We start from the raw sequence: 21,512 nt of genomic DNA on the forward strand, positions 1-21,512 counted from the left end.
GAGAAAAAATCATAATTCAAAATTCAAAGTAGGTCTTCTACCCAATTTGTATCACTTTCACACCATCATAAAGTCGAAAACCCATCAGTTAAAGCATCTTAAGTCAGGAACCATCTATGTTGGGCAGGTGGGCACACAAAACAGTAAGTGCCCGTCCACCCTAAGTCCTCATGCTGTGTTGGCTGCTGTTGTCTTAAGTCTAAATTACCTTTACCATGAAGAAACAAACGTGAAATCCAGTTTTGGCTTATAAACATTCATCACACTTCACTGTGATGGCTTCATTCTTTTTCTCTGCCTGACAGTGGGCACCATGGAGACAGAGTCTGTGTTGACTTGCTGCCATCCTTAGCTCGCAGCACAGAGCCCGAGTGAAAGGAGCCCAGGTGTTTTGCTTTTAATGCAATGCTGTGGTAATGGCAGAATGTGAACACCTGAAAGTGGAACTCAGAACCCGCACCCTGCCTCTGTCCTTGCTCCCCCGGAGGAGCGAGCCCTATTAGCTCGGGCATGCTAAGTAGCCTAAATGTAGCTCTCTTTAGAGTCCTGGGTCCCACTGCCTCTAGGAAACAGCCCACAGCATGATGGGAAGGACCCTTTGGCCTTGTTTCAGAAAAAGGATGAGAATGGGGAATGGAGAACGGGGTTGGAAGGCTCCAAGGAAGCCCCATCTGTCACCTAGCAGGCTGTCCATGCCTGGATGGTTCAGGGTAAACCCAACTCTGATAAGCTGCCGCATCAAGGGAGCCCTGTGGGGCGCCAGGAAGGCAGTCCCAGGCCTGGGACTCTCACTCCTTGGTGGGCCTGAGGCTTGAGCTGGCTCTTCCGTGGTCAGTGACATACACAGTCCTTTCACAAACAAATCCATTTTCTCTTCCTGACAAACCTGTGAGCTATCAATTGCCCCTTTTACAAGGTGGAAGGCTGATAGGAACACAAAGGTCAGACCAAGGTTGTCAGGCCTTGACCTCACCCCACACTCCCCCTTCCCCTCCATTTCTCACCAGGTCTGTCTTCCTAAAACAACAGTTAGGTGCACCATGTGCCCCAGCAAAGCCTAGAACATTCCACTTAGCTTTCAAGACTCCAGATTCTTCATCACTCCCAAGATCAGGAAATGTATTTGGCCTCTCCCTGGAGGCTGCAAAACAGTGTGGGGAGGACTCTGAACCTAGAGGTCAGGCCCAGAGTGAGAATCCCACCCAGACCTGTCTGATTCCAGGGCCCGCCTCAGCTCTAACCCACTGCAAGTCTCTCAGATGGGAGTGCAGTCCAATCCACATGCAAAGGGGTGGCCTGGGAGAGAAGCACAAAGGGCCGTATGAGAGAGGTGTGCAGAAAGTAAAGGATTCCCAGAACATGGCATCTCTGGATTTCCCAGCAGAGCAATGAGGCAGTGTAGGGGTTGTGAGAGAAAGCAGCATAGGGTTTCAGAGCTGACATATTAGGGTGCTATCTACAGAAAGGCTTCCAAGGAGCAAGGCTTTTAAATCTGGAGAATCATCACAGTGACCAAAGGCTCTGGGACTCCTTAGGAGGCAGCTGGAAGACAGGTGGGCTTGGGGTTCATGGGGTAGAAGCTGCTACTTACTGGTCCAAAAATCAGGCTTCCTAGAGTCACTTCAGTAGCCTAAATAGTCACTACTGCACAGAGCTACTGAGATAACGGTCAGAAATGGCCCCAGCTCCACTTCCAGACTCTGCCCCAGCAACTTCCCCTCCTGTCAAATAAATACAGGTGAACACAATCCAGCTACAGCCTGACCTCAAACCGCAGGACAGCCTCCTTTTCTGTTCCCTTGGAAGACACCTGGCCCTCGGAATACTTTTAACCTCTAGAACCTCTGCTGGGAAGGATGAGACTGCTCACTACAGAACCCAGAAGGGAGGTAAACTTGCACCACCAGACCAGACAGGGCAAAAGGCAGTCAGGTAGAGACGCCAGAGAGAAGGCTGAAACACTTTGGCAGCTGTGAGAGCAGTAGTCTTCTCCACTCCCTCTGCCTCATAGGCAACAGCTGCTCTGATGGGAACCTGGATTTGGGGGAAGGGTGAGATCTCACAATTAATGTGGGCTTTAGGTTCACATGGGAATGTGGTTGTTCAGATAAAGGTAACTCACCACATCCTGCATGCAGTTCTAGGTCCCAGACCTTGGCAGAATTAGACTACATATTTATAGACCAACAGCTCAGGTGCCTATGCAAGACTCTGGGACCATTTTCAATCAATGCACTTTCTAAAAATCAGAGGCTACTTGATTTTAGCATGGGACTTGAATAGCAAAGACTGTGCCATCAGGAAGACCCCCACAACCCTAGATCCACTAAGGAGGGATGATCCTCAGGATAGGGGTGCCTTCAACAGGGAAACAACAGGGAGCCCAGCATGCTAGAAAGCACACATTTGATTTAGCTGCTTTACTTTTCTTTACAATCCTACTTCAGTACTTTGTGGTAAATTGGACCTAAAGTAGGATTTAGAAGTGGCATTCGTAGAGGCAGAGTTCTACTGTTAAATGGAGCAATGCTCGATCCCCAGTGGGGTGCATGCAGGACAGCCGATCAATGATTCTCTCTCATCATTGATGTTTCTCTCTCTCTCTCCCTCTCCCTTCCTCTCCGAAATCAATAAAAATGTATTTTTTTTAAAAAGGGTACAAAAGCAAGCTAGTCAGTTTAGCTTCCCCCCAGACATAGCACTAACCCTCTGTGACCAACCAAATGAAGGATCCATGCCATCATTAAAATGAAACACACTTATAAAATTATGGGTTGATATCTTTGCCATTTATTTTTTAAAATCTTATTCAAAATATTAAATAATACAATTTCAGATATGAAAAAAATTACTGCAATAAAACAGTGCAGGTGTATTTCCATTGTGCTTCCCTTCCTGATTAGGACCGTAAAATTGTCCACCAAGAGAAATGATGGACTGCCCTTCTCCTCCCAACTCTACACAAAGCACAGGCCCACTCGCTCACCGGGGCTTTGTGAGTGGGCGTTTGACGTACATTAGGGGTTATATGTTCTAAAAAGTTGGTATTGACACTTGTAAGTCAACCATGGTTCAAATCACATATTTACACATTGATCAATTCTTTATGATAGGCTAAAATAAAATACAGTATTAGTTTCCAGTTGCGGTTAAAAAAAAATACAGTGGGAGGAAAAATCAGTGTACACATATACTCTTTATGTATACAACTTCATTCAGGTTTAATTTTAATTTGAAAGGCCTAGATATATTACTTAAGCAATAATGGCCCCAAAAATTTATTCAAACTTACTAAATAAACAATATGAAAAAATCTGATATAATTTTAAACTCTGCCCCCTGCTTGAAAGCTTGGAGGAACCCGTGCTATAATCAATTGCTAACTAAAAGCAATTGTACATGTATTTATTATTTTACCACAATTTCTACCTCTAAATTTAATTCAGGAATTCTAACCAAAAAATGGTATCTCTGTAACATGTTACCTATGTCCACTGCAAACTACAGCGTCTCTATTGCCAGAATTTCTAGAAACATTTATTAACTGAGCTAAAATTGTGGTAAGATTAAGTAATATTATTATCTTAAATTATGTTTAAATTATCCAAAAATATCCAAAGCAATTTTCCTGGAGAAGAAAAATGTTACCTATATGCAAACCTATGTATGTATTATTACATACATCCTTGTAGGTTACAGTTTGGGAGCACAAAGAAATGTGCTTTTAAAAAAGTATTTGGATGGCAGGAAGAGAATCTGAATCAATAGTACCAGGTATGTTAGAATTTAGTTACAAGTTTTGGATCTTTTTTAAAAGTAGCATCACTAATACTTCCAGAAGTACAATAAAGAAATCTAAAACAATAAAAGGTAATGCTTAGCTCCACATTTTAGACACCTGACTGAATTCACCTCTGAAAGTGTAGATAAAAAAATTATATACTCCTTGTTTGTGACATTTAATTTCCAAAGCACCAAGGCAAAATAGAGAGAGACCCACCTCTCATTTAATATCAATTGCCTATGGCAAAAATCTTCACGATATTATATAAAAAGTCAAGCAAATAATATTACATAATAAGCAAACTCAAATCACACTGCTTTAAAAAATATAATCATTGGTAATCTTCAGAGAAGGCATTGCCTCATTAACATTCTGGTCTAGACGATGATATTCCACCGTTTTGGAACAAAGACCATCACGCCATTTCCTGCTTTGAACCAGAAGGAAAATCTGGAATAAGACAAAATAAATTAGACATACAAATAAAAAAATGGAGATGCTAAAAGTTTTTAAAACAAGTGAAATACCTCTTTCCTAGGTTCCCAAATACGAAAAGTAAAATATCAACAACAGTAAAAAGGCTCTTTTGTTTTCCATCTTGTAAACAAGGCCAGACAGTGCTTCTTAGATTTTATTGTACATAGAGTGCTTGTTAGAGACAGATTCCTGGGCTCGCTCTTCAGAAATGAACTAGTAGATTATGGTGGAATCCAGGAACCTACATGTTTAACAAGTCCCTTACGTGTTTATAATAGAGATGACCCAACATTAAACACCAGGATAGAATATCCCTGGCATTCAAAATTCTGTCCACCTACAAGCATTTACAAAGCTAGTGACAGCCCACTAAACCACAAATAACCAAAAGGATTTTAGAATCACTGATTCTCAAATATGGAAGGCATTTTGACATTATCTGGTCCAGTTTTGTAATTTCTCAGGTAAAAAAAATCAAGGCCCCAAAGGGAAAGTTGGCTTGCCAGGAATCACATAGCAAGTTACAATAAAGTCAAAATCTGAGACTTCCTGACCAGTAAGTATTAAAAAGGGCATTGTGTGTTGGATCTCCCTTCAATAAAATATTTGAAAATCTTAACTATTCAGCTCTGGGACTAAGAGTGCCAAAATGTATCCTCAAACTAAATTATCTATCCAGTCCTCTTTTTTTTCTATTTTTTTTTAAAGCTTCACCCGAGGATATGTTTATTGATTTTTAGAGAGAAGAAGGAAGGGGGAGAGGGAGAAGGGGGGAGAGAAACATCGAAGAGAAAAACATCGATCAGTTACCTCCTGTACGCACCCGTCCTTGCCCCAACTGGGATCAAACCCGCATCCTAGGTATGTGCCCTGACCAGAAACTGAACCTGCCACCTTTTGGTGTACGGGATGACACAAGGGCCATCCAGTCCTCTTTATGCCCCCCCTTTGCCTCATGGAATCTAACAAACCAATTCCAGTGCAGAAATGTTCATCACATTATTTCTGAACCAAAAATTGGAAGTCATCTAAATGTTCAACTAGAAAACAACTAAATAAAATATGTAGCTATTAAATCATGTTTTTAAAGAATATTAATGATAATGGAAAATGCTCATGATTTGTTAAGTAGAAAGCACAATACAAAACTCTATATGAGATCAAATTCATTTAAAAATTATAACATACAAAAAAAAAGTTAAAAAGTATAACATACACATATGTCTGAATTATATATATATACATATATGTATGTATACATATATATGTGTGTGTGTGTGTGTGTGTGTATATATATATATATACATATATATATATATATTTGTAGACCAGAAATATACCAAAATGGTAATAATGCTCAGCTTTGAGTGGTAGCCTAAATTTTCATTTCTATATTTTTCTGTATTTTCTGAATTCCCTAAAGTTTTAGAACCAGGGGAAAAAAGTTATTAAAATATCACTAAGTTCAATGCTTAATTAATTAAAAGTACTAAATTAACAATCTTTCTCCACAAGTATTCCCATTGAAAAAGCAATGCTAAATTAAGATATAAAACCTTTTTACTTTTTTTAATCACAGGGTTTGGGCCCTGGCAAGGTAACTCAATTGGTTAGAGCAATATCCCAATATGTCAAGGCTGTTAGTTCAATCTCTGGTCAAGACACATTCAAGAAGCAACCAATAAATATACATCAATAAGTGAAACAACAATTCAATGTTTCTCTTTCTCTCTCTCTCTCCCCCCCTTACCCTCCCCTCAAATCAATTTTTTTTAATTATTTTCTTTTCTTAGAATCACATGTAATTAAAACATTCTGAAAATAGTTGTTAAAATACACCATAGATTTATAAACTGATTAGGTATGTCTATCTTTTACCATTTTAAACTTGACTTAAAGAAAACAATCCTGAATCACCAAAAGCATTAGTAAGAAGTATGATTCAGATATTAAAGGACAACTAGAGGGGCTAAAAAACCCAAACTTACCTTCCTTTTGTTGTGATACGTAATATAAACAACAGCAATGCAAAAAGCAAAAATAATAAGATGAAAAAAGAAATGGCTATCTTCCTCTTCTATATTTGAGGATGGGGTCTTAAAAGATCTCACTGACTGTTCAATTTCCATGTAGCCCCTTTTTTCTTCCAACGCCTCGCTGGACTCATCATCCCTGGGGTTGGTGGTCCAGTCATAGTCTGGTTCTCCGTAATCTCCATTGTCCAGAGTATCTTTGGCGGTGGACGGAGAACTATTCAGTGTGAGAAGATCCTCCTCTTCTATGCTAGGATCTTCATTGTTATCAGCTTCCTCTTGGGACAGAGTAGCAGTAGGTGAAGGATGCGGGGGGACAGATGCCCTTCCACTTTTCTCTGTACTAGTTGTGGGAGGGAGAGTGGTGCTGATTTGGGAAATAGAAGGTTTGGTTTGTTCTTCAGGTGTTAAAACAGCACTTATATTTGGAGTAGAAACATCTTTCATGAGTACAGTCTCGTTCCGTGAATCAGTCAGTGGTAGAGCTAAAGTAAGTGAATAAAGAGCATTAAATGAAAGCTCTAACTTTATATCCATTAAGTTAGAAGCATATTAACCTAAAATTTTTACTAAGCATTTCTCTTTGCTAAATTCCTATTATCTTGCTCTTGAGAATTAGTTAATACCTAAGTCTCAATAGGCAGTAATCAGTTAGTTTTCTTCTTAGGTCAATTATTCATCAGATAACAACTGCCTTGCCAGACAGTAACAACTTAAGCAACGAAGAAGACCTAGCCTGCCAATAATAGAAGAAAAAAAGAAAGAATAAAGAGGAGTTTGACTTTAGGTCACAAGGGCGAAGTCCACACACAGCTCTCCCCATCTCCTCTGTTTTCACTTCCCCAAGGGGTTGGACTTCAGTATCTGCCCTCAGACTCCACCCCATGTCCAGAACAGGAAAAAAGAGAGGCTGGTCCTCGCTCAAGTAGGTCACAAACTACATAAGAAATATGAACTTAAGTACTTTCTTTTTTTTTTTTAATATGTTTTTATTGATTTTATAGAGAGAGGAGGGAGGGAGAGAGAGAAAGAAACTTTTATGTGAAATAGAAACATCAATTGGTTGCCTCCGCACACACCACGACCAGCGACCAAACCTGCAACCTGTGCATGTGCCCTGACCAGGAATCTAACTAGCAATCTTTCAGTGGACAGGACGTCGCTCGATCAACTGAACCACTCTGGCCAGGGCTGAACTTAAGTACTTTCCATGCAGTACAACAAATTCAAGAGAAACTAATGTAGACAGCATTTCTAAGTACTACTAGAACTGACAGATACCCACATCCCAAATTTAAAAAAAAAAAAGTATTCTTAGGAAGAAGGGAAAACACCTAAAGGAAAAGAATTGGAAACTGGAGCTTAAAAACAAAGTGTGAACTAGACTATTTTAAAGATTAAAGAAGGCAATCTGGATACAAGAATGACACCAAATACATACAAGCTCTTAACTCAGCATGATTTACTGAAGTAAAAGTTAAATTATTTACATCAGTAAGTCTACATACCAAAAGTTCAGAGGCATACCTGCTGAAATTTAGCAGTTTCTAACTTACAATCTAATGTAGTATCTGTTGAACAACTTCAAAAATATAGATTACACTTTTTTAAAAATATTTTAAAATGTCACGTGAGATTTAAAAATACATAATATTTTTAAGTCTATCACAGTAAAGAAAAATATTTTACAGGGCTAAGATTAAACCAAATCATTCTTGGGCTTTGCAAAAGTAGGTGTGCCTGAACACAAATGAACAACCTAACAGCCAACTCTTGGTCTATGTGAATACACTCTGGCTTGTGTATCATAGTTGACATACACTTTGTATAGAAAAAAAAAATGGACTGAATAGACTCTCAGAAAAAAATAATTTAGTAAAATAAAAAAAAAAATTAGTAAAACTCTCCTATAGCAGTTGCAATAGTTGGTTCCTTGAATTTTTCACTAGAAAAAATAAACAGGAACTATACAAGTATAATGGATATTCTTGAAGTTGTTCAACAAATACTACATTAGACTGTAAATTAGAGTTATTCAGAAAACTATTAATAGGAATTTCTTAAAAGAATTTTGACATTAATCACCTCAACTTGGTTGATTCAGGAATTTACAAATTGCTATTTCTCTGATATATTTAATTTTCCTGACAAAGTGTGGGGAAACATGTTTTAAAAGAAATTTGTAAAGCTGGAAGCCAACAAACTAAACTTGACTTTTTAAATTTTTATTTTTCTATGCTTGACTTTTGGAATAGTCATGTATATTTAAAGGGACACAAGCTGACAGGGGTAGAAATTATTATAATTTGTCCCCATCTCCCAGCCCCTCCATGTCCACAAAACCTCCACCGTACACTCTAGAATCCAGTCACTCACCAGCAAATCCTTTCTAACATCTTCACTTTCTTAACTGAAACCTGAATCTCCCATACTTTCCCTGCAGCCTTTTTAATTAATAGCTCTTTTTTCTCCCACAGTCTTGTACTGGAGAAGGGGTGGAGCCCCTTCCAGACCATTCTCCCATTTCCTTCCCTAAATGCCCCCAGCCTTGATTCTCCTTGTCATCAGCTATCACCTACTAACTAACCTTTGTCCACGAACTCCCCATTAGGATCCCTAATTCTCAGTGATTTTAGCTTCTGGCTCGAGTTCACTCTACCCAAATACTCCTGTCTTGATTTCAAAAACCTTGACCCACCTCTCTTCTGATGAGGCAGCCCTTAACTTCTCATTCCCATGGTCATTATCTATCATCACAACTCTTCCAGAATCTCAACTTCATGCATCCCAACCACTGACATGACCTCCTATCCTTCGAATTCATTCCCTGATATTCTGAATCCATCAGGACCATAATTCTCTGAACCTACCACCTTTACTCCCTCGCCCAATACACTCTCATCCCTCTTTACCCAGATTCAGTTCTATGGTCAGACATTATCCCTCTCACATATACCTCTAATTTCCTCCCCCCTCGCTCACTTTGTCCCGCTTACATGGTGAGGCTATATCCCAAGTTAAATCAAACTCTCTGACTAGTCCCCATTTGCACCAAGCAGCTGAGCATGACTGAAAATAAGTGTACAACCATGCCATTGTTTTTATGTCATTTTAAATTTAATGCCAAAAATTCAGGTGTACATGTAATGCTGTTGGCAATTACACCATATTTTCCTAGTCCACCCTCCTGCTCCCTTAGGAGACCATTCCCATTTTCCTAACCTCAAACTTCCAACACCTTCTCTGTTGTGCTCACTTTCAACTGATGTTATCACTTCCTAACTTCTCTGAGAAAAATGCAGTGATTAGAAGAGAACTTGCACGAACTACCAGAACTCTAGACTCATAAATCCAATGGCCTACTTGAAATCTCCTCTTAGATGTCTGACCTTCAAAGTCCTGTTCCAAATGAATTATGATTTTGGCCTCCAGGAAGATGGAGTAAGCATACTTTCCCTGTTCCTCCCTCTAAACACAACTAAAATCCTGCATAACATATATAACATAATACAAGAAGACTCTGCAAGGTGGAGAGAATAAGCAAAGCAGTTAGAGACCTTAGGACCTGAGAAATGACCCAGTGGTGACTTCCCTGATTTTTTTTTTATCTCAGGTTTTGCAAACTTGGAACTGAAGAAGGCAGTAACCTGGAAACACCAGGGGTACAGACAGAAAGGGCTCCACAAAAAGCCTGCTCTCTCTAGCTAAATCAAGAGAGGCAGCCTAGCAAGAAAGCAAGCTTTTAGACAATGGCTACTGTACTCCAGGCAAATACCAAAGCTCACATCCACACCAGCAAAGGCCATGTGGGGAGCCTACATTTCCACCCTCCCCAGCCTGTAACAAGGTGTCCCTGCCCCGTCAAATGGGATGGTGTCAGAGGAGGCCCAAGAAGAGTCAAGCAGTAACCAGGCCACCCCCACCATTATGTCAGTGGAGACCATGAGCGGAGCCAGAACTCCCACCCTTGCCCAGAAGTAACAAATGGAGATTTCTATCTCTATCCAGTATATGGCAATAATGTGCAGCAACCCTCCCCTCCCTGCCAGTGCAAAGTCATAAAAAGCCAAGTAAAAGAGCCCTAGCCCTTTTGGCTCAGTGGATAGAGCATCAGCCTGAGGATGGAAGGATGCCATGTTCGATTCTGGTCAAGGATGCCATGTTCGATTCTGGTCAGTTGAAGGCTTCTCCCCAGCCTGAGCCCTGGTTGGGGCTCATGCAGGAGGCAACCAATCAATGTGTTTCTCTCACATCAATAATTCTCTCTGTCTTTCCCTCTCTCTTCCACTCTCTCTAAAAATCAATGGAAAAATATCCTCAGATGAGGATTTTTTTAAAAACCAAGTAAAAGAGAAAGTTAAAGTAAGACCAGAGTCTTAAAAACACAAACTACCACAGCTCACCCAATCTGAAATACATTATTTGAAGAGCTCTGTAACTATTAAAATTAAATTCTTGATTTTAACCCTTTGCACTCGCTTGCTTTTTTCTCGATTCCTGCTACCGATGCTAACTGTGTCGAGTCACACTCGACATCCGAGTGCAAATTAAAACTCCCCAAAAATAAATCTCTTGGCCCAGATGGCTCACTAGCAAATCCTACCAAATGTTTAAAGAATTAACACCAGCCCTCACTGGTTTGGCTCAGTGGATAAGAGCATCAGCCCGCAGACTAAAGGGTCCCAGGTTCGATTCCAGTCAAGGGCACATGCCCAGGTTGTGGGCTTGATCCCCAGTGGGTGTTGTGCAGGAGGCAGCCAATTAATGATTCTCTCTCATCACTGATATCTGTCTGTCTGTCTGTGTGTGTCTCTCTCTCTCTCTTCCCCCCCTTCTTCTCTGAAATCAATAAAAAATGTATTTTTTTAAAAAAGAACACCAGTTCTACACAATCTCTTTCATAGAATAGAAAAGGGGGCAATATTTCTCAGTGTATTTTATGAAACTAATATCATCTTGATATCAAAACCAAAGATACTACAGAAAAAGAAAACTAAACACTGATATCTTTCATGAATATGGATGTAAAAATGCTTAACAAAATATTAGCAAATCGCCTGGCCAGTGTGGCTCAGTGGTTGAGCGTTGACCTATGAACCAAGAGGTCATGGTTCCATTCCTGGTCAGGGCACATGCTCAAGTTGCCCAGGTTGCAGGTTCGATCCCAGTAGGGAACGTACAGGAGGCAGCTGATCAATGATTCTCATCACTGATTTTTCTATCTGTCTCTCTCCCTTCCTCTCTGAAATCAATAAAAATATATTTTTTAAAATAAATAAACAAAATATTAGCAAATAGAAAACAGCAATATATGCCCTGACCAATGTGGCTCAGTTGGTTGAGCATTATTCCATACACCAAAAGGTCAGAGCAGTTCAATTCCCAGTCAGGGCACATGTCCAGGTTATAGGTTCAGTCCCCAGACAGGGTGTATACGGGAGGCAACTGATCGATGTTTGCCTCTCACATCAATATTTCTTTCTCTCTCTCTCTCTCTCTCTCTCTCTCTGTTCCTCTCCCTCCCTCCCTCTCTTTCTCTCTTCCTCCCTCTCTGTCTCTCCCTAGCTCGCTCTCTCTTCTTCTCTAAAATCAATAAAAACATTAAAACTATGAGCCCTTTAAAAAAAAAAAAAAAGACAGAAGACAATACCAAATGCTGGCAAAGATGCAACTCACATATTGCTGGTGGTAATGTAAAATAGGACAGCTATGCCAGAAAACAGTTTGGCAATTTCTTAAAAAATAAATGTGCAACTATCATATAACCCAACAATTGCACTCCTGGGCATTTATCCCAGAGAAATCAAAACCTATGTTCACACAAAAATCTGAATGTTTATAACAGCTCTATTCATAATAGCCAAAAACTGGAAACAACACAGATGTCCCTCAACAGATGAATGGTTAAACAAAGTGTAGTACACATCCATACATAGAATAGTATTCAGCAATAAAAAGGAACAAACTACTGACATGTGAAACAATTTGGATGAATCTCCAAAGAATTACACTAGGTGAAAAAGCCAATCCCAAAAAATTATATACCATCTGATTCCATTTACATCACATTCTCAAAATGACAAAATAATAAAACTAAAAAACAAACTGCCGGGATTTCAGGAGAGAGTGTGGATAGAAGGGAAGTGGGGGACTGTAAAGGGCAACACAAGAGGTCCTGAGGTGATGAAAATACTCTGTATCTTCACTGTATCAATGTCAGGGTGCTGAGTATAATATTATACTACAGTTTTGCAAGGTATTACCAATGGGGAAAACTGGGTAAACAGTTACACAGGAACTCTGCATTACTTCTTGCAACTGCAAGTGAATCTACAATTATTTCAAAATTAAAAGTTTAATTTAAAAATGCATTTTTACTTCCCACTCCAAAAAGAAAAAACAGAAACTTGTTCTAACTACAGTTTCCCTCTTGCTTAATGGCAACTCCATTTTTTTTAAAATATATTTTATTGATTTTTTACAGAGAGGAAGGGAGAGGGATAGAGAGTCAGAAATATCGATGAGAGAGATGAGAGAGAAACACCGATCAGCTGCCTCCTGCACACCTCCCACTGGGGATGTGCCCGCAACCAAGGTACATGCCCTTGACTGGAATCGAACCTGGGACCTTTCAGTCCGCAGGCCGACGCACTATCCACTGAGCCAAACTGGTCAGGGCGGCAATTCCATTTTTATAGTTACTCAAACCAAAAACCTTGGAATCGTCATTTTCTTAATACCTACATCCAATCTGTTACTCTACCTTCAAAATATATGCATAATTTGAAGACTTTTCACCCCTCCACTGCTACTGCCTAGTCCAAGCCACCATCATCTCATCTGGATTACTGAAGTGGCCTTCTAAATGATCTGCCTGCTTCTACCCTAACCCCTACTGTCCACTCTCCACAACAGCCAGAGTCATCGTGTACAAACTTAACTAGGATGGTGTTACTCCTCTACTTAAAGCCTTCTGGGAGCTCTCCTAGCACAGCATAGAGTATAGTCAATAATCCTATATAATAAAAGCCTAATATGCTAAGTGTCCAGTCGTCCATTCAACCAATCAAAGTGTAATATGCTAATGATATGCTAAGGCCACTCAACAGCTCGCTATGACATGCACTGACCACCAGGGGGCAGACAGTCAAACAATCGCTATGACGTGCACTGACCACCAGGGGGCAGACACTTCAACCAACCAGTATGTTAGCTTGTTGCTAGTGTCAGGTCAATCAGGACTGAGCAAGATGGGCCGGACACTCCCTGGAGCCCTCCTGCTGTTCCTCCCTCGCTGGCCAACCTCCCGTGTCCCTCCCCGGCCCCGATCATGCACCGGTGGGGTCCCTCAACCTGGCCTGCACCCTCTCACAATCCAGGATCCCTCAGGGGATGTCAGAGAGCCAGTTTTGGCCCAGCCGAGGGACCCCACTGGTGCACAAATTCGTGCACCAGGCCTCTGGTAGTGTAATAACTATGTATGGTGCCAGATGGGTCCTGGAAATATCAGGGGCATCACTTTGTAAAGTATATGATTGTCTAACCACTATGTTGTACACCTATAACTAATACAAAATAATACTGATTGTAAACAGTGTTTGGAAAAAAATTCTAAACCCTCCATTTCTCTCAAAAATAAAATTCTAAGTCTTTATAATAGCCCACAAGATCCTACATGATCTGGTTCCATTATTTCAATCTCATTATCTACTACTAGAGGCCCAGTGCACAAAATTCGTGCACGGGGGGGGGGGGGTGTTCCTCAGCCCAACCTGCACCCTCTCCAATCTGGGAACCCTTGGAGGATATCTGACTCCCTGTGGGATCAGGCCTAAACAGGCAGTCGGACATCCCTTTCACAATCCAGGACTGCTGGCTCCCAACTGCTTGCCTGCCTGCCTGCCTGATTGCCCCTAACCACTCCCCTGCCAGCCTGATCGATGCCTAACTGCTCCTCTGCCGGCCCGATCATCCCCAACTGCCCTCCCCTGACAGCCCGGTCACCCCCAAATGCCCTCTCCTGAATAGTCCCTCTTTATTAGATAGGGTTTTTTCTTTAACATATTGGACAGCCCTAACTGGTTTGGCTCAGTGGATGGAGCGTCGGCCTGCAGACTCAAGGGTCCCAGGTTCAATTCCAGTCAAGGGCATGTACCTTGGTTGGGGGCACACACCCAGTGGGGAGTATGCAGGAGGCAGCTGATTGATGTTTCTCTCTCATAGATGTTTCTAGCTCTCTGTCCCTTTCCCTTCCTCTCTGTAAAAAATCAATAAAATATATATTTTTTTAAAAAACATTTAAGATTCCTCCATATCTGCCTGGCTGGTGTGACTCAGTGGTTGAGACCCCAGGCTGCCGCTGGGAGGGGATCACTCCGTGGGGGTATGGGCACCTCCAAGGCTAAGACCCGAGACTGCAGGTTTGTGTGTGTGGGATCACTCCGTGGGGAGTGAATTTGTTTTTGTTTTTTATAAAGGGTCAGGAAGATCTCTGGACAGCATTCCGCCAGGCCACTTATGCTGCCGGCTCTCAGTAGCAGCCCTCCCTGAGACTGGGTGACTCCAGCGGGGCTGAGAGGACTGGATGCCGCCATCTTGTGGCTATGGGCGCCAACATTTTGTTGCTGAGTGAGTTAATTTGCATATTAATCTTTTATTAGATAGGATCTCCCTAACTACTCTGTCCCCACTGCCTACTTAACAGATAGCAGGCACTGAATATTTAGTGACCACATTCTTGACCCAACTCTCATCACACCACTCCCCAAGATGCATCTTTGTACTGATTTACCCTCTGAAAAACCTTTCACAGAGTTCTCGGCCAGGCAAAATCTCACTCATTCTTCTAAGGATATCTCCAATGTCACCCTATTTGTTGTTGTGACTCCAATACCTAGCACCAAGTAGGAGGAGAATTAATAGGTATTGTTCAAGGACTAAAAACTTGTAATATACAAGACAACAAACTAAGAACTCATTTAAAACATTTTATGCAAATTAGATCAACCTCCTACACTTCCACTCCTTCAAAATAGTTGATCCAATCAAATAAGAAGAGCATTCATAACAAAGTGATAATTCTGACTGTATGTGTTTAATTGTTGAGCTTCTACAAACATATATATTACTTTAGACTTATAAATGTTCCATTTCTACCCTTTCTTATTTGATATTACCTCTCTAGTTAAAATTTAACATTTTAAAAATAAAGCTTCCTAAATTTAATTATCTTCTACTAGTCCCTTTTAAAAACTGCTTAAAATAAACTATATCATCCTGCCAGTAATTCAGTTGGTTAGAGTGTTGTCCCAATATGCCAAGGATATGGGCCGAAACCCTGATCAGGGCATATGCAAGAAGCAACCAATGAATGCATAAATAAGTGTAACAATAAACCTCTCACTCTCTCTCTCTAACCAATGAATCTACACTAATAAAAGAGAAACATGCAAATTGACCATCACTCCGCTACGCCCACCAGCCAATCAGGAGGGGATATGCAAATTAGAAGGACAGAGATGGCAGCTGCCCAGCTGCTCCAGATGAGGAGTGGCTGGGCAGGGCAGGACGCCTGCTATGCGGGGGGTGCGAAGGGATCTCCAGGAGCAGCACTCCGGTCACAGCGAAGACAAGACTGCAGACTCCGGAGTCTGCAGCAAAGATGAAGACGGCAGACACCGGCCTGCGTCTGCAGTGAAGATGGCAGACTCTGGCCAGAGCCTGGCCAGAGCCTGCAGCAAAGACAAAGAAGGCAGACTCCAGCTGGAGCGAAGGCCTGGGTCCCTGGTGCTGGAGGAAAACTGGTGCTGGAAGCCAAGGGAAGGAAGGCCTATTCACGAATCTCTTCGTGCAACGGGCCTCTAGTGAATACATAAGTGGAACAATAAATATATTTCTCTCTCTCTCTCAAAATAAATAAGACTACCGCTAAAAATAATTTTTAAAAACAGAAAAATAAACTCTATCAACATTTTTCAAACAAGAATGCAGAGGACCTTGAGAATTCATTCACACACTTTACCTTAAAAATTTAAATACATTACACGTTAAAGTTAGGTGATCATTTGGGGACAAATGTAAAAAGCAGACACTTTTGAAACTGCATGGCAAGACTTGGTCATAAAGTGATCATCCACCCATTGATCCAAAACAATGCTTATATTAATATTTTAGACCTTATCAAAATGAAAATCATAAAACTTAACAAATCTTACCAATTGCCAAGAATATATCCAAGCATTGAAATTTTAAGAAACCTAATATGGAATAAGTTTAAATAAATCTGATGTGGTAACATTCTAATTTCCTATGCTTAACTTGAAGTTTGGAACTCAATACATTCTTTTTTTTTTATTTTTTTTAAATATATTTTATTTTTTTACAGAGAGGAAGGGAGAAGGATAGAGAGCTAGAAACATCGATGAGAGAGAAACATCGACCAGCTGCCTCCTGCACACCCCCCACCAGGGATGTACCCGCAACCAGTGTACATGCCCTTGACCGGAATCGAACCCGGGACCCTTCAGTCCGCAGACCGACGCTCTATCCACTGAGCCAAACCAGTTTCGGCTGGAACTCAATACATTCTATCTAGACTTTAATTTTGTTAATACAAGAGTAATACTTTGAAATCACTCTATCATTAGGCATGTTTATAAAAACACTAATATTTAGCTAAAGCTTTATAAATGCTACACTATACTGCAATCGAGCTGCTTCCCTATTAAAAGCATATATGTTAGTTTCATTTATTTTCAGTAGGGGGATAATCTGAATTTAAAGTGTGTATATGTGTGTGTATGGAGAAAGAGAGAGAGAGAGAGAGAGAGAGAAGGAGAAGAGAAGAGAATTTAAAAAAGGGAAAAAATCCCTGAGATGTCCCAATATAGTTGGAGCAATATCGTTGGGGGTTCTAATAAATAAAAACCTACACAAAGGACACCTTACTTTTTGACACTCCCCCTCACAAGATTTCCAACTATCTCTTAGGGGGGAGGCTGTTTCTGAAACTACAGTTACTAGCCATATATCTTAAGCATTCCAGCGAGAAATGTAAATGTTTAGATGTCAGTTTTTCTTAGATGACTAAATGATCAAAACAATCATGGTACTTAAGTGATTTCAGAGCACAACTATCTGCATCTGCCAGGGAAATCTTCATTATATTTTACTAATGATAAAAGGGCCTTGGAAAAATGGACCACCGTCCTTCCCTAAAGACTTACAAACACTTCTGGGGGTTGGGGGTGTCCAGTTGCCCTAGAACACTATCCCTTTCACACTGTTTTTCACCTGAAAACTCAAAAAGATTTAGGGAGAAAAGCAGGATTGTTTCTTGGCCTGAAAGAAAAAGAGAACTACTACAAAAAATACTGCTTAATCATTTTAAGGTCTTATTAGTGGATTTGTCCCCCCACCCCCCAGGCCTCAGGCCCTGGTTTACAGATTTCCTCATTTCTCAATGAAGCCTTCAGTAGCTTGATTCATGATGTAACATTTCTAAGAAAATCAATACTTAATCATGCAGCATTATTTACAACAGTCAAAATATGGAAACGATGCCGAAACCGGTTTGGCTCAGTGGATAGAGCGTCGGTCTGCGGACTGAGGGGTCCCAGGTTCGATTCCGGTCAAGGGCATGTACATTGGTTGCGGACACATCCCCGTTGGGGGGTGTGCAGGAGGCAGCTGATAGATGTTTCTCCTCGATGTTTCTAGCTCTCTATCCCTCTCCCTTCCTCTCTGTAAAAAATCAATAAAATATATTTTTAAAAAATATATATATATATGGAAACGATGGAAGTACCCATCAATGGATGAATGAATAAGGATGCTAGACATATAAACATGGAATGTTACTCAGCCATAAAAAAGAATGGAATCTTGCCATTTGGGACAGCATGTATGGACCTCGAGGGCACTATGTAGAGAAAGACAAATAACATATGATTTCACTTATATGTGGAATCTTAAAATACAAAACAAATCAAAACAAGACAAAGGCAAAAGGCCAAACTCATAGATACAAAGAGCAGATTGGCCGAAACCGGTTTGGCTCAGTGGATAGAGCGTCGGCCTGCGGACTGAAAGGTCCCAGGTTCGATTACGGTCAAGGGCAAGTACCTTGGTTGTGGGCACATCCCCAGTAGGGGGTGTGCAGGAGGCAGCTGATCAATGTTTCTCTCTCATCGATGTTTCTAACTCTCTATCTCTCTCCCTTCCTCTCTGTAAAAAATCAATAAAATATCTTTTTTAAAAATAAATAAATAAATAAAATAAAAAAACAAAGAGCAGATTGATGGTTTGTGGAGGGAAGGGGGGTGCAAAGGATTGGTAAAGGGAGTCAAAAGGTACAAATTTCCAGTTATAAAGTAAGTCACAGGGATGTGATGTACAGCATGATGACTATGGCTAATAATACTGTTTTGAAAGTTAAGAGTACATTTTAAAAGTCCTCATTACAAGATAAAACAATTTAACTATGTATGAGAACATATGGTAACTAGACTTCTTGTGGTGTTCAGTTTGCAGTGTATACAAATATCGAATCACTATGTTGTACACCTGGAACTAATATAATGTTATATGTCAATTTTGCCTCAAATAAAAAAATTTCTAATGAAGTTCTTAAATCCTATGGATCCATTAAAATAAAGCAGGACTGTGCGGTTAACCCAGGACACAGGGAAGGGGCCATGTTTACAAAGACTCTCGCTTGTCCGGGACTCCTCTCCTCTTCCCAAGCCCCTGTATTCTGGTTCTTTACCAAACACAGAACCAGACCTCACAGATACCAGTCCCCGAAGGCCGCTCTTTCCCCTTCACTTCTGCCCTCGGAAATACTCCATCAGCTCAGTCCGGTCGCGGCTCCTGCCCACCTTGGTCCGGCTAGACCGCGGGGTGCCCCCGCCGCCACCACCTTGGGGCCCTGTGTAGACACCACAGCTCCTAACCTCGGCCATCGCCTCAGCACCTGTCTCCTCCGCCTCCTCTTCTACCCCCTCCTCTGGAGACTCTCCCCACCACCTCCATTCCCGCTGGCAACCCAAGCTTGCAGACTCCAGACCACACCACCGCTCGCCGCTCCCCGCCCATCCACACACCCCGCCCCCTGCGCCCCGGGTCAGCACCTCTCGGGCCTCGCAGAGACCCCACTTCCTTAGACCCCTTCAGACAGCCACTGTCTCCTCGGACCAGCTGAGCCCCCGTCCCATCTAGACCGCGGCTTCTCGGAAGCGCCCTTCCCCTGGCTCCGCCGGTCTCCCTCCCGGCCCGCGCCCGGGTCCCCGGGTCTCCCGCAACCGCCCCGCCGCCGCGCCCCCTTTACCACTGGTCACTGTGGCGCACGCCAGCAGGAGCGTCAGGACCAGCGGCCGCTCCAAGCCCGCGGGGACCTGAGTGCCGGGTCTGGGCGGCAGCTTCGCATGCACAGCCCCACTCATCCTCCTCAGGGCGACAGCGGCCATAACGGACTCAGCCCGGAACCTGCGCGGTAGCTGGGCTCTACGTCGTGACGTCAGACCCTGCGTAAGGCGTCAGGGCCCGGAGCCCCTACGTCCCAGCGTGGTGACGTTGCAGCCTGGCGCGGGCTCTAGAAAAGGAAATAAGGAGGAAGGGTGGTGGGAGCTGGGGGCAAAGGGGAGCCCCTCCCCCCCTCAACTCGGCTGCGGGTTTAGGAGGTGATGTGTAAGGTGGGAAGAGGGTCTGGAGCGAGGCTCTCCCTGCCTCCCGCATGATGGGATACCGCACCGCTAATACGTGTTTTAAAACGTCTGTGGCCCTAGCCGGTTTGGCTCAGTGGATAGAGCGTCGGCCTGCGGACTGAAAGGTCCCAGGTTCGATTCTGGTCAAGGGCATGTACCTTGGTTGCAGGCACATCCTCAATAGGAGTTGTGCAGGAGGCAGCTGATCGATGTTTCTCTCTCATCGATGTTTCTAACTCTATCCCTCTCTCTTCCTCTCTGTAAAAAATCAATAAAATATATAAAAAAAATAAATAAATAAAAAGTCTGTGAATGGAGGAGCCAACTGTGTCATAGACTGATCCCTAAAGGAAGGTAACTGCCTATTCCCTCCCAAAGGCGAAGGAAGCAAATGTTAACAGTGGCAATGGCTGGGTGGAATTACAGGAAAATGCTTTTACTTTTTATCTTTACCCATAATCGTTTACCACTTCCACATTTAGACCTCTCCATATTTCAGTATACAGCAGTGAACAGAACAAAACCCTACTATTGTGTTTATTTTCTTGTGAGGGAGACCATAGTGTAAAATATACACTGTATACGACGGAAAAGGTATTATGGAGGAAAAGCCGGGAAGTGGGCTAAGAAATAGAGGTGCAAAGAGCTTCCACATTTCCTGCAATAAGCTTCTATTACTTTTTAAACTTTGAAACTTAGAATCCCCAGCATATGAACATGCAAACTTAGAAGCATCCACAGAGTTCCCTTAAGGCCTTGGCACAATGGTTTGATCTGTAGGTTCTGTGAACGTTCCCTTAATAAACATCTATAGGCTTCAGATAATAAAAGTTCCATTGGATCAGTTTGCAGGAAAATCAGCATGTCAGGAAGTAAGACATTTATTGTACCAACTTCCCCACTCTGGTCTCCGAGATTCCCTCAGAAGATTGCTGCCATCCCCCCACCCCAACCCCACCCCCAGTCACAGCTGAGCTGCCTCTGAAGAGAGAAGGGCCTGTGTTCTCCTGAATCTGGGTTCCCTTAACATTTATCTGGCCCTGGTGACAGCTCTGAGACACACAAACTACGCGGTTAAGAAAACTGAGAAGTCATTCATCTGTTCATTTCCCTAAGCCCACCACAAGCCTACACAGACTGAATGGTGCCCTCATTGCAAAGCTCCCCGGGTAGCCAGGGCACAAGTCTTCCCAAGTTCCCCTGGAGCTCCCCTCTGAATACAGAAACCACCACTCAGTTCCATGAATAAGCTTCCTTCTAACTTCTGCTTGTTGGGAGATGGATTTAAACAGGCCTTTTTCTGTAATAAATACACGTCAACCCTCTCCTTTGTCTTTGTCCCGATTGTTTCAATTCTCTTACTGGTGAGCTATCATGAACTCAAAGCATTTTACACAATCTTCTGTGATGCTGCATACAATAGGCATATATTTAAAAATGGGGAGGAAAATATTCCCTCATAATCCGAGGGCCCTTTGTACATTTCAAAATACCAGTACTTTGCCTGGCATCTGA

The 21,512-nt window shown here is 42.0% G+C and overlaps 1 protein-coding gene across 1 annotated transcript; it reads right to left on the reverse strand.

Moving 5' to 3' along the window:
* Positions 1-2,767: 2,767 nt before the first annotated feature.
* On the reverse strand, positions 2,768-19,789 carry C6H5orf15 (chromosome 6 C5orf15 homolog). The gene is made up of 3 exons (XM_008142325.3): positions 19,622-19,789; positions 6,250-6,779; positions 2,768-4,234 (listed from the first exon to the last, which is right to left on the reverse strand). The coding sequence occupies exons 1-3, from the start codon at positions 19,758-19,760 to the stop codon at positions 4,103-4,105; spliced, it is 801 nt and encodes a 266-aa protein (XP_008140547.2). The 5' UTR covers positions 19,761-19,789; the 3' UTR covers positions 2,768-4,102.
* Between the last annotated feature and the right edge of the window lie 1,723 nt (positions 19,790-21,512).

The sequence above is a fragment of the Eptesicus fuscus genome, chromosome 6, assembly GCF_027574615.1.
Source record: "Eptesicus fuscus isolate TK198812 chromosome 6, DD_ASM_mEF_20220401, whole genome shotgun sequence".
NCBI lineage: Eukaryota > Metazoa > Chordata > Mammalia > Chiroptera > Vespertilionidae > Eptesicus > Eptesicus fuscus.